We start from the raw sequence: 14,849 nt of genomic DNA on the forward strand, positions 1-14,849 counted from the left end.
TATATTTATAATATATGTATAAATATATAAATATATATATATGTATATATAAATATATATATATGTATATATAAATATATATATATGTATATATAAATGTATATATATGTATATATATATATGTATATATATGTATATATAAATATGTATATACATGTATACAATTAGGAATATATTTATTCATAAATGTTTGTAATTATAAAAATATATCTATATGTATTTAGTATATAATTAGTAAATTAATGAAATAAAATTTTTATAAAAATATTTATATATGCATATATAAATGTATAATACATATATATAATATTCCTATAGTACATACATACCTATATATGTATATAGTATATATAACTATATACGTTATATGTATATAGCTATAAAAACACAAATAAGTATATGTATATATTTAGAGTGCGATTGAATTATTGATATAAAATTAATTACATATCGTTATTTATGTTATTATAATTAAATATATATGTATAAATATATATATATTTCTATATGTATATAGAAGAACATATATCTCTTCGTATATATATACTCTGTTCAAATTTTTATTGGACATATCCTAGACTATGTGTTAGAAACCTTAAATAGTTGCATCATGAAGAAAAAATTTAAAATTGAATTTTTTGTAAATAATATAAAATTGCTTTTACTTAGGTTCTAATATTAACCGGTAATTAAAAAAATCCTAATAAGCAACAAAAATATCAAGTATTTATTTTTGATTTATATTTAATATGGTATTTTATAAAAAGTCTGAAATTTTCTCGATGGCATTATTTTTAGAATTATTTTTAAAAATGTTTATTTAAGCAGTATCTTACGTTTTATGTACACATGTACATATTCTAATTTTATAAAATAAAAGTCCTCTACAAACATAATAGTATTGAAATTTAACAATTAAAAATAAAAAATAAAATTAACTAATTTAATTATTCTACAGTTGGTTTATGATGTCGTTCTAATATAAACACAGCAAATGAATTTGTAAATAAAACTTTCACAGCAAATTAATAAAACTCCAGAAAAATTTGCAAACATCAAAAACTAGTTCGGTTTTGGGTCAGTTGGTTAAGTAGCGTTGACTCTGAGCTTCAAATTTGGCAGTGCATGAGTTTGATTTCTGGTACTGGCAGTTTAAAAAAAATTATTTACGTATAATTAAATACAAAAATTATTTTCAAGACCGCTAACGATGGGTATTTGACAATACTCGAAACAGTTGTATGGTCAGCCAAAAATTCAATTAATTGAAATAATATAAAAAAGAATTTTTATTGTCATTGTTCACTACTTTTCGAAAAAAACTATTTATAATAAAATATAATTTTAAAAAATATTTAAAACATATATAAAATTTTTTTTTCTGATTTGACTTTATCAATAATTGTAATTTAAAAATTATTTTCAGAGTAATATTATTCAAAAAAAGTTAAACGTGCTATTTACTACAAATGAACCACTAATAATATTATATATTTTTTCTAGTTATAATTATTTTTAATCAAATAATCAATAAATTTTACTTAAAAATCATTTTTTGGGAATAATTTTATTATAAAAGTGTTTTAAATCATTTTTTAAGACGCATTTTGCATACTCGATATTAAACGGTATATGGGTAAGGTATGCTAAAAATACATCCTACATTTAAATTGTATAATTATCACATGAGATATGAAAACAAAATCATCCTCCGATTTATTTGTATTTAACATTTATTTAATTGTATCTGTATCTATTTCCTCAGCTTCAATTATGCTAAATTGCACTTTTTACAGGCACTAAAATTTAGTACTACAGCCACTTTATAATATCAAATTTTAATATCAAGTTAAAGTATTTATGCGGAAACTAAATGTAATTTAATCGAAAGTACTTAAACTTTAATAGATAATTTAGCTTCACTTCAGATGTATAAAAAAGACAATTAAAATAATTTGGAGTTAGGCTGATTGTATATTGAACATAGTAAATACGTTTTTGTGAAGATCAAAATATCAATAGATCAAAATATTGTATATTAATGAATATTGTAAAATTAATTAAAAATAAAGAAAATAAAAGAAAATACTTCCTTACTTTACTTCAAAAGAATTAATTTGTCTAGCTTTGTCTAACACCAGAGGTGAGCTTAAAGTTTTTATTATGAATAACATATTTTGTAGATTTGTAGATGACATTAACATGTATTGGCCGTCGAAGACAAGCTAAATGTAGTCTCTTGTAATTGAGTTGAATGTTTTTTTTTTATAGTCAAATAGCACATATGACGTTGTCCCCATGGGAAAAGAAAGGGACGAATGTCGTACGATTCGGCTAAAATCTATGGATACCATTCGATATTGTTTGGATTATAGAGTTAGTAAGTGAGTTTTACTTACGGCTATTGGAAATTGGAAAATGATTGGAAATATAACTCTGATACTATGGGTGTTAGATCACAAAGCCTTGGCTGTTCTAACTAATAGAGGTTGGCTCCTTAAAAGGAGTTTGGTGTAGGTTGCATAGTACACATTTTTTTCAGTCCAAAAAAAAAAATCAAAGATGATTAAGACCCTTTAAATTTTATTTAGAAATTTCCAGAAATAAATAACAAGAAGTTAATAACTTATCATAAATGGTGCCATCACATCGAGATACATATATTATTGATTGAATAAATCAGTTTTGATGTTCTTTGTTCGTAAGTTTAACTTTTTATGCAATAAATACAGTTTGACTGCAATTACAGACATTTTTATGAGTGCATCTTAAATTTCAATAGCTTCCAGTCATAAATTCATAAAATTACTTGTAGCAAAAAGTTTTGGATCCAAAAAGTTTTCGTGTTAAATTCCATTTTACTAATTAATCATTTTACACTTAAAGTGATTAATTACCACCCACGATGGCAATGTACTCATGTGAGTTGTGGGATTTCATAAGTATGCATAAAATTTAAATTACTCACCGATATGAAAACTTCTTCAGCTTGCTGCAGTATGGCCACACGTGACCATCCAAATTTTTTCATTAATTTTATTCTCGTCGGATTGTGAACGGTTGCGGATGGATGTGTGCGAAATAATGTGGGAAAGCGGCTGCGATCCGATAGCGCTGGACTTGATGCACCATAGCAGAGCTGCAATGAAACAGAAAAAAATTTAATATTTAATAAAACGAAGTGCACTATTTCCTACACGTTTTTCCTATTATATTTTTCTTTATTTTTTCATTTTTGTTTATACGTTTGTATGTTTGTATGACTTCAAACGTCAAAGAAAAATTTTAATTGCAACACAACGTGGATGCCACGTGCAAAAATGCACACGAATTATATCAAATATACAACATACGTGAACAACTGGAATTTTCACTAATTAGTTTCCTTAATGTGAGGGATAAAAAAAATTAAACGAGAGGTAAACTGCAACGCAGACTGTAAGGAGTTGAAGTAAACACTCAAAAATAAAAGGAAACTATTTTATTAATTAAATAAATTTTCAAATTAATTTATAAAAGACTTATTTTTCCGAGAGAATCACGTTTCGCGAATGAAACTTAAGAGAAGGCAAAAGTAAATAGTATTTTAGTCGTTCCTTTGAACGGAAATTTTTCTCACAGCAAAATTTTTTTTTTATGACATATTAATTAAAAAAGTCAATATTTTCATAATTTTCATAAGTTTAAGTTCTGACTTTATTAATCTATCTATAAAAAAATGTCCATGGCATAGTACTTAAATGAAATGAAGAACACGGAAACTCAATATAATATATATGTTCTCATCCTTTTAAAGAGAAGAATTGAAATTATTTAATCAAAAAAGAGACAGCAGAAATTTCAACCTAAAATATGCTAAAATAACCAACTTCACAGATAGATGGTTTTATGTTGAGCTTTCCGAAGTATATATCTTCATCTCATAACAATTCAGCTCTCACGCTTATCACGTAGCTTGACATACTCTTTTAATATGTTAAACTATTTTTGAAGCCAGCTTTTAGATTACGCTAATTTATCAACAAAAGGTTGCGCCTATAACTAAAGTATAAAGTACTTTTGTATTATAAAACTGATATCCATTTAAGATATCTAGCTATTTGTTAGTGCTAATGCTTCAAATGCTAAAATCCATAACACGACTGGTGTTCACTTTCAAAATGCTGTAACTTTGATAAAATTTCTCGTACACATCATTTTCGGCGTAACTCCTCCAAAAAATCCAATTCCATCACTTGATATTGATGGAAAGTTCAGATCATCAAAACAAAAAATTACAGGTAATGGGAGAACTGAAATAGTATAACTATGTTGCCTGTGGCACCATCAAGTTCAAACCACATATCTTCCACATCCATACTTGCAATCTCATTTTTAATAAAGATTGGTAATTATTGGGCAGTAGCAGTCAAAGCGTTTGGAATTGACGGCTCCGGAGACATCTTAATCATTTTGAAAAAAGTGCAGACCTATTAAACCACAGACCAAAGTTCATATTATAACAAACACTTTTTATAAGTGCAACAATAGCTCAACAGATAATCTTAAATCTTAGGAGTTTTAGAACTGCAGTTATCAGATAAATTTTTTGTTTGTTGACATATAGCAGAGTACTTCACATATGTTGCGAAAATAGTACAGTCAAATATAGTCAGTCAAGAATATGATTAATCCTTTATATAGTAGTAAACAGCGTAAGAAAGAGTTATATTTTAGTGGATATCTGCTTGGTTGTGCTTAATATTGTAGCCAACACTATAATATTTCCAAGGTTTCTTAAATCGTTAACTATTGCAGGTGGTGGAGAGTGCTGAAATGATGATAATAAATGATGGTCACCATCTTTGTTCTTGCTGTCCCTATGCTACATCAGTCTCTAGAACAAACATATAGCATGTCTTTCCCAATCAGTCCATTATTATTTATTATTAAAGTTTTGACGTGAAATCGCCCAGCAGGTAGTACCTGCTGAAGAATCCTATTGTATCAATTTCGTTACTGATTGCACAAACCTTGTTAAAGCTCTGTGAACAAAGTCCACAACTTAATCTAGAGCAGAGTTCTTAATCTGTTTTGATGACAGAAATTCCATATGAAATAAGTTTCTTCTGTGCGTTGTTAGAGCTGGACTTTAAAGTCCAAGAAGACAGCGTCTTATAATCTTGTAATTATAGACTAAGTCTTAGGAGCTGCAATAAACTTTTGATTTATAGTTATGGTTAATTTATCAATAAATAAATAAATATAGTCAAATTTAAAGGCTAGGATTATATTTTGGCTTAGAAACTAGAAGACTTCTAAGACTTCTTATGCCATAAAGTCAAATCGACTTGATTTTAATAATTTTAATAAAATAGTGAATTTATGTTCCTTTATTTTTGAAAAAATATTCATTTACAAATTAATCTAAATTATTCTCTGTAGATACTTTTAAAATCATGGTTTGTCTCTTATCGCATTATATATCTTTCTTCAGATTTCTTTCAAATGAAGTTAAGATACCATCAATAATCCTTATAATGAACTTTAGTGAATACAAAAACAATACGTACTTTTCATAAACGTAATCTTATTTCATTTCAGTAGTAAATAACAACTGATTTAAAGTAATTGAAAATTTATAGGATTTCCCTGCAAAACTTCTAAGCCACACCCTCGCGATTTGAAGAGATTAAATGCAAAGCTTTAAACATTGCAAATTCATTTCTGATTTTCCGTTTTTAGTCAAAACACCTGTTACGTTTTAGCTAATGAGTTTCAAAGTCTCGCCCACCAATTATCAGGTGTGAATTTTAATTAATTTCCGAAACACTTATTTATGTGGACACGTTAAACGTAGGCGTGTGAATTTCAACCTAATTAGTGTAATAGTAAATTTTTTAATAAGCCACATTGCTTACCTCGGTTCAATTGAAATAAAATTACGGAAAATTTGATAACCTTCAGAAAGGATCCTTAAATAGAAACAATTATTTCATGCTGTAACAATGATAAGATTGTGGGCAATGGTACTACATGGTAGGTTCAATCCAAACGCTGATGCAGAATGCCATTGTTTGCTTATAATTGTTAAGAGGGATATCCGACCTGAAGTGGTTCAGCTTTTTCTTTTGTAGTTTTTTTTTTGTGATTAAATTTGGAAAAATTTCACCTTTGGTTTAGAAAAGTGTCATAGGCATGCTTTCATTAATAAGGAAGACGAACTGGATATACATTTTTCGAATTGCTATTAGCCAAGAATTGAAATAATGTAATACTGTGGATAACTTTAGAAAACTATTTTAATAGAGTTTAGTAGAGTCACATTCTAGTTAAATTGACCTGATCATTTCGTTAGAGAAATTTTATCTCATATGGTAAAAAAGATATGACATAATATAACAACGTCTGGTATTGTTAAACCAACATGATTCATCGAATAGGAATATTTTGACCTGAGATTCAGTTCAACTCTGGTTAAATCCATTAAATTAATGTTTAATGACTGAATACACGGAATTTAAAAAATGTCTATCAAGTGATAATTATTTATAATTTATAATTGCAATTTATTAAATTTTAATAAAAAATTTCATCAATTTTTTGATAACGTATTTGGAAACTGTCTGTTAAAAACTGTATGACTATATAGCAAATGTTTTATTGTTATATATATGTAGCCTTTTATATAAAAATTAAAAATCTGACTTTTCTGTATTACAAGAAACGCAATGGTTAGATTATGTTAGGTTGCAGTGGCGGCTTAGTACTCAATAAAGCCCACTTGAGTTTAAATAACGACATACACAGACTAGTAGGCAGCATACAAATAACGCCAAAAAACAAAGATACCCTCATTAGGTAAAAATGAACCAACCTGATAGCTGTGTAAACTTGACCAAATCTCTAATTTTGCAGGATGACAGCTCAGTCAGCAACCTGAGATAAGAAGAAGGGTACCGAAAACTTTATAATTTCTACTACCTAAAGTAGAAGTGTCAGTACCCATCTGACACATGAGATGAAGTAAAGTTTCCTTCTTGTAATTGAAATCACAACCATGACAAAAGTCATTATAAGTTCAACCCAGTCTCATTGATGTAAATCTAACAGAAGGATTCGTCTGCCTACGTTGGCTTGACTATGCTTAGATAGTTTTTTTTATTTCTTTAACAGAGGGTAAATACATTTGTACTTCTATTTCAAATGGCTGCACGATTGAAACACTTCTTTCAAATAATCTATATTTTAAGTGTCATTTGAAATATCAAATGCAAATTTGGGATAAAAAAGATATCGGTCAATTGGATGCTATATAAACACGGAATTACCAATCTAGATTACTAATTTTTACTAGTTTTCAACTTTCTCAAGCCTAGTACACTTATATTTGTTTCTTATACCGATTAGTGTTGCTAAGGATAATAGTTGTCTCCGAGATAATGTGTGCCTGTTGTATATATATATATACGCGTCTTTTTGATTTAAGCGTATTCGTACACCTATTCGTACAGATCTCCGCTGATCTCAAGAACTTCATCTACAGTTTGAAATTAAGTAATGTCAATTTCATGAAAAGTGGCTGAGGTATCACTCGCGTCGGTGAAGACTAATATTTCTACAACAAATAGTGATTCACACGTTTTAGGAGATCACGTCACAACTTCATTTATTAAGACAATGAATTCATAGAACTTTTTTCCATTAATGACAACTTCGATTGGTAAATCTGGATTCAATCTAGATTTACTCTAACTCTGTCAAATTTTGTTGCCCAATTGAACATTTCTAGGGTAATCTAAAATTTTTGTAGTTTTGTCCTCATATTAAACAGCTATTAATTTCAGGGCAATCTTGCTACACTATCAAGACTGTTATCAATTAATATCGAGTGTTATACAATAATTTGGAGTGTTCTACAGGTTTACTCATCTAAAATGAAAATTGCACTAAAATAAAATTTCGATTAAAAAAGTTACCCCAGATTTATCAACTAAACCTTATAAGTTAATAACATGTTAATTTAAATAATTAGCAGTTATACACTAATATATAATATGGGTATAATATAATTCGCATTCACTTTACTTGTGATCGACAATAATAAGAGTGTCAGAGATACAATAAGTGTGTGATACTTGATTTTAATAATAATTCTTTAAATTGCTACGAACGTAATATTCCAAAACGAAAATAGTCATTACTTCCTTTAATATAGAGATTGGATTCATTAAAGTTATAAATATTGATTTTTTAATATATTTTCAAAACAAAATATTTATTTCCCGAACCCAAACCAATAATGTTATCCTCGTTCAATATAAATTTCACATTCGTTTAATTACAGCCCTAAAGTGTGTATTTAGAATAATTACTTTCTTTCCCTTTTATATAGACTGTTTTTTTAACTGAAGTTGGATTTTATATTAAAAAAAAAATTGCAAAACTAGAGCAAGCAATGCTCTAGTTATTTATTAAATAAATAATTTCAAAACTTTAATTACAAATAATTATCGCAATCAATTGCTACTCCTGGAAATATTTAAGTACTACATCTTGTACTGATAAGTTATCAGAAATTTTTCCAAAATGGAGGGTTACATCTCAGGTTTGGCACTTTTCATTATATTCAATAATAGACTGATAATTTTATTCACGAAATGGTAATAATATTACCACAATGGACCATCATTTGAGCTCAAGTGGGATTTTTGGTAACAAGGCCGCCACTCCAGCCTAACCTAACCTATGGTAATTATATTGCCTGTTGATAATGTGATAAGTACAATTGGTTGCAAAAATTACTCTTTTAAAATTATTTTAGATTTTGCAATATATATCACTCAAAAGTATGCTTTTAGGGATGAGTAATCTCTAATTACTTTCCAGATAATTTATAATTTCAAAAGCACTTATTATTAAACAAACTGGTTGCACAAAAACTACTTAATTGTTAATATCATTTATTCTCAGAAATCTTATTAAAATTATTCTCAAAATTATACAAAATCTTTAATTAAAGGCTCCGTAAGGTGCTTAACACTGAGTAGGGTGGAGTGGTGATTGTATGAGATCGGACACTAAATCGTAATATTTCAATTTTTCATTATTTTCTCCAAAAACCCAATTCTCTTCACTATTTTAGAATTTCTTAGCCTATATTAATAACATCATTATCTATAAATAATATAATAATATCAACAGCAGAAAAAATGAACACAACTAATTTTAAAGAGGTTTTTGGAATAGTAGTGAACCGCAACAACAAAAATTCATTTTATATTATTTTAATTAATTGAATTTTTGACTGACCACACAGCTGTTTCGAGTATTGCTAAATACTCAACATCAGCGGTCTTAATAATGTTAATTTTTTTTCCATTATGACTTATACAGATTGAATGCATTAAGATATTTTAGTCATACTTTTAGTTTTTTAGAAAAATATAATCATTACCAAAATATTATTCTCAGTTTGTCTGATAATGAATTCGATTTAAATTGTAATTCTTAAATAAATATGTATTTTGCTACTACATACTTTTCATTAGTTTCCAGCTTTATGTATGTTATACTTAAAGTACTTACTGAATATGTCAAATAATCCTTTATATAATTGTAAAATTCTTACACCTGTTTTTTTATATCATCCTTTCCAATATCCCATGCACATGTTGAAAATCAATGAAATTTTATTTTTTAAAAAAATTATTCTTAAATAAATCTAAACACATACGATCTGATATTTTGAACTTCCACAAACTGCTGTCTTCCGCTTGTCAGATTCGGATGTTTGTTTTGACTCAGCCAGACAAGACGACTATAAACATTTCTACTTTCATTGACTGACATATCTTTATGCCATGATTTTCTATTTTTTTCATTCTTCTTTTTTTTCATTGATTTTGCTTTTACTTCCACTTCTGTTTTCTGTTTTCTGTTTTCTCAACCTAAATTTTCATTTGTAGATTTGTATTGAGATATTCTTTGAATTTATATATTAAACACCATACTCTGAAATACTACTAAAAATGATATTATATAGTTAAAAAATTATTAAAAATGTATTTATTACTTTTTTTTAATATTTTCTATTAAGTAAGATTTTGGACTTAAAGAAATGTAAAGTGATATAATTAAGTACATATTAACATATAATTTTACTAATCATTAAGTTAAAATATCATCTTTACGATACAATATGTTTACGAAGTCACACTTTCCAACACTTCTTCTGTATAAAACAAGAAAATGAATATCTTAACCTACAAAAATGGGGTGAAACGTCCATCAAGAAAGTATTCTTAAGGCTGTTTTATATTTTCTATACCCGAAACAATTGCTCACGTACATTGTGGTAACCACCTTGGCTAATAACACAGTAGTGGATAAACCTCTCAAAAAGTTGCAGTTCACCTAGAAATTGCTGCAGATGGAATAGAAAAATGGACAAAAACTTGTAGAATAAAACTAAGCAGGAGGGAATCAGTCCATTTATCCAAATAATACTGCTGTTTATTCTTATTGCATGTATATAATATATATAGTAATGTACTCTGTTGCTATTCAATCATAACTCAACGCTTTATTGCTCACTCAAAGTTCTTCAAGTCTAAAGTGATAATAATAATTTTAAAAACTAAAGACAAATACTTTACAATATATGTTCATAAAACGATATATGACTTTATAATATATACTGCGATACTATATTTTTTATTTGATTCCAGATGCACTGTTGTTAACACACTTACAAACTCTTCAATACTATAGGTCTTCTGCAATGAATTAATCGAAAGGCGTCATATAATTTTATAGTCGATTATTTTTGAGTTAGATATCAAAACCCTCTTCCCAAAAATTTGAAACGGTGTTTAACTAATTCTAGTGTTAGCATACGTTCTTATGGACATGCTTTTATCATATTTGTATAAAGAAAAAAATATTTTTATATAAATAAATTTTCATCCATATAATATACTGAGTTATATTACATAGATTTTATTTATTTATTTAAAATTAACTTATTTATTTTTAATCTTTTTATATAAAATTTTTTGTTAGTCTGATACAGAACAAATATCTTATTAACAGTGCTGACTCCATTAAATGAAAAATTAAGGTAACCAATTAAATAAACTAAACAAAGGTACTCATAATTAGAAAGAATGATGATAGAAACAATGCCAATAGGTGTTTTGGTAAGCTCCCAAAAATAAATAATCTGGTGAACAGATCTCAATGATTAAATTGCAACATAGGTGGGATAATGTACCAACAACTTGCAGGTCTGAAGTGAGTTCCATAATAATTTTACAGTACTGAACAATGATTTCAGAAAGTAGGGGCAGATTTGGTAAACTTGTTTTGCCACATTTTCTTCATTGACCTACAATTATTTCTTAAATTGTGTAAAGTTTATAAAAAAATTTAATTGCTTCTTAAATAATAATAACTAAAAGAGTTTTGGAAAATATTTTATTAAGAAAAATATTTTTATAGTTCTTTAGACTAGGCACTTTATCCACCATGGAAATTGGAAAGATCACTAGTAAACAAAAGGAACCTGACTGACTATTATTTATTTATAAACACTGGATAAAAACAGCTCTCTAACTAATTGAAGACGACTTGAACTACTTATACTTCTTGGGTCTACCTACATAATATTTATGGTAGTTAGCAGGGTTAAACTTATAGACAAAAATGTATATTTAAATTTCGTATTGGAGAAGTTTATAAAAAATCTGTCATATGAAAGTTGAAATAAACGAAGGCGAGTGAATGTGTTATAACTAAAGATTTAAAATGTGTTGAAGAATAATTTTTCAAATAAAAACCAACAAATTAAATAATCTAAATTTGTGTAAATATTTCTTTTAAAAAGTATAGATCGAGGAGTTTATAGTTTAAACTATATATTATATATTACCTACAGAATTATACCTACAAAATTAAATTACTTTTATTTGTGCGATCATATTCATCTGTTTTTAATATGATTTTGTTTAAAAGTTTGAAACAAAATAACAATATTTTGACAAATTCCATACACAATAAAATAAAATAATGCTAGACTAAGGCACTTATATGAATTATTAAAATAATAAAAATTTTTTTGTTTATTTTAGTATATAAGAACGATACCGTTGGTGTTAGAATTGTTTAGGAGTTCATGCTCCAAGTTATTTAATAAAAAATTTTTATTGGAGGTTTTGCTCTTTTTTCTTTGCATGTTTCCGCTTCAAACAGATACTTTACATAAATAACTGAGTTAAATGTTACTCATTCAAGCACTAAATATGAAAGCTGGTAACAGTTATGCAAAACTTTTTCAAAATTTATTAGATCATAGAAATACTGAAATAGATTTCAGCAATACCGAATCAATTATTTTTAAGAACAGTATATATTTTTAGGATACATAAACACATTAGACAACTAATCGCGGTAAAATCATATATGGTATACCCATCAATGTATAGAAAAATATTATAGTACTATATTTTACGAATACTTTTTACACCGTATATATGTGTAGTCTGATATGTGATAATTTATTTTATTAATTTCTTTAAACAATAAAATATGTTGATTAATCACAATGGTAGAATACAGTGTTAGAACAGTCTACTAAGAGAACATATACATCACTAGATATCAGATACAAGATACTAATGCAACAAATCATTAATTTAAAAAGATATAGATTTGTGTAAATCTATGCATGAATCTATGTTTATGTGAATTTATATATTAATTAAATTATATTGGATATATTAATACATATTAACATATATAAAATATCATGTTCTTTTCTATTGAAATTATTTTATTAAGAAATTTATTTGGATTATTTTAAATTTGTTAATAATATATTCTTCTGAGTTCAATCAATTTAATTTCTCTAATGATGGGTCATTAGAGAATTACATTACTTAAACAAGTAATGTCTGTATCATCTTAGACAAGACGGTCCGAATTACAAATAAAAGTAATTGGTGGGTAAGGTAAGGTTGGGTTAATGTGGAAGACGGTCTAGTTGAACAATTTATTTAGTTCCAACGGGTCTATTGTGATACCACTGGTTAATACGGGGCATTAACTGTGTTACTTATGCAACTAGTTAGAGGCACTAAAAGAGCGCAGAAACTTATTTAATCTTAGCGGAGGACACTTCTGCGAGAAAGTTAAAAATATATTTGCCTAACAAATTAGTTTCAAACTAAATTAGTTTCTATAGCTATGCAAGCTATAGAAGAAGTGCTCCACTATTTCTTCTTCGTTCCCATGTATATGAAGACATATATTATATGCAAAGATGTAAAGTTTTTTTCAAAATACGATTTCTGTTAGAAAAAATGTATTAGTTGAGGTATAGGTAAATATTTATTTAATCAAAAGGCGATAGTTAGAGAATTAGAGAGAGTTTTTTAATTTTTTAATTATATTGTATTCTTCAGCTATTTTAATTACTGCCAATTATCTATCATTAGTGTTTGTAGGAAAAATTATTGGTTTAGGTGCCTGTACAAATTTATGGACTACTAGTATCAGAAATCGAACTCTGCAACATGTGAGCCCTAGGCTAGTGTGTTAATACACAAAACTAATTAATTTGAATTATTTAAACATTTTGAAGTTATATAAAAAAATTTGTTAAAAAGGTTTTATCTTTTTTTTAAGGAAATAATTTATTTTAATTGATTTTTGGTTGTCTAATAAAAAACGAGGTCTCTGTTATTGAATACTCATATTTCCCATCCGAGACAAAAAAAATGTGAGAAAAGAGTATCAAAATAGCATTTGAGTCACTGTGCGGGCATATATTGATCTAGACTTAAGCATGTTGGTGGGTGATTTTTGGTTTTACGTCAGCCAGAAATCAATCAAAGATTTGCTTTGCTTAGAAACACTCGACGCTCTTCTTTAAATTACGGTAATGTAAATTTGAAATTATTTTGTATATAATGACGAAAGTTCCACATCCTTCCATTTCACTTCCATTTTAGAGTTGTATACTAGTGTTATATTGCTGCTATAATAACTCAAGTATTTTAATCAAGTAGAAAAGATCTTTCATTCTTTGTACATTTATATTGCATTTTAATAATAATTTACAAAATCATCTGAATAATAACTCCAATTTCTGTTTTGTTATATTTAATATTATTTCGTTCTAAACTAATAAACTTATAAATAATTTATTATTTCGTAAAGAATTTGTTGGAGCAGACATTAAATTTCAGTTAAGCAGTTTCAAAACTTTTAGCATTAATCAGACTTTTTCTCGTCGTGTTGAATACGTCTATTTGTATATGAGAATATGAACTTCATCTTTCAAAAGACTTAACAAGTCGTACTCAAAGAGACGTTGTTAGCGACTTGTAAAGATGTAGTGGCATTAACAACAACGTAAACTGCATAAATTTTGGCAAACTTTTGCTTAAAAAGTTTTACAGCGTTGAAAGCGAGGCTGAAATATATGTTTAAGTATCTAAGAGAAAACTAAATTAAATGGTAAATAATAATGAAAATAAAACGACTACTGAAATCGTAAATTTTATACAGAAAAAAAAATAATAGCAAAAAACCGAAACACATCAAGAAAATCGTAAAGTAAACCCTACACATAGGAAAAGGATTAATCTGCATGTGTATTCGTCCTGTTGTAATAGAAAATGTTCCTGTCTTACTTAACTAAACATTTTGAAGCATAGTTTTAGGTGGCTTTAGGCAATTTGTTTTGATGCATAAGAAGATGGCATCTGCTTAACTGCGGCTCAAATGTCCTCTGTATATCTTTTAAATTTATTAACATCAAAAAAGAGAAGAGTTCAATATAATGCCAACATTTGGATCTATATTCA

The 14,849-nt window shown here is 27.2% G+C and overlaps 1 protein-coding gene across 1 annotated transcript in view; it reads right to left on the bottom strand.

Annotated features, from left to right (window-relative positions):
* Positions 1–2,917: 2,917 nt before the first annotated feature.
* The window catches only part of LOC119688551 (gamma-aminobutyric acid type B receptor subunit 1-like), a 190,691-nt gene continuing 178,759 nt past the window's right edge, over positions 2,918–14,849 (bottom strand). The window contains exon 4 of the mRNA XM_038103224.1: positions 2,918–3,139. Coding sequence (XP_037959152.1) covers positions 2,918–3,139 — 222 coding nt within the window. The remainder of the gene's footprint in view (positions 3,140–14,849) is intronic.

The sequence above is a fragment of the Teleopsis dalmanni genome, chromosome X, assembly GCF_002237135.1.
Source record: "Teleopsis dalmanni isolate 2A chromosome X, ASM223713v2, whole genome shotgun sequence".
Taxonomy (NCBI): Eukaryota; Metazoa; Arthropoda; class Insecta; order Diptera; family Diopsidae; genus Teleopsis; species Teleopsis dalmanni.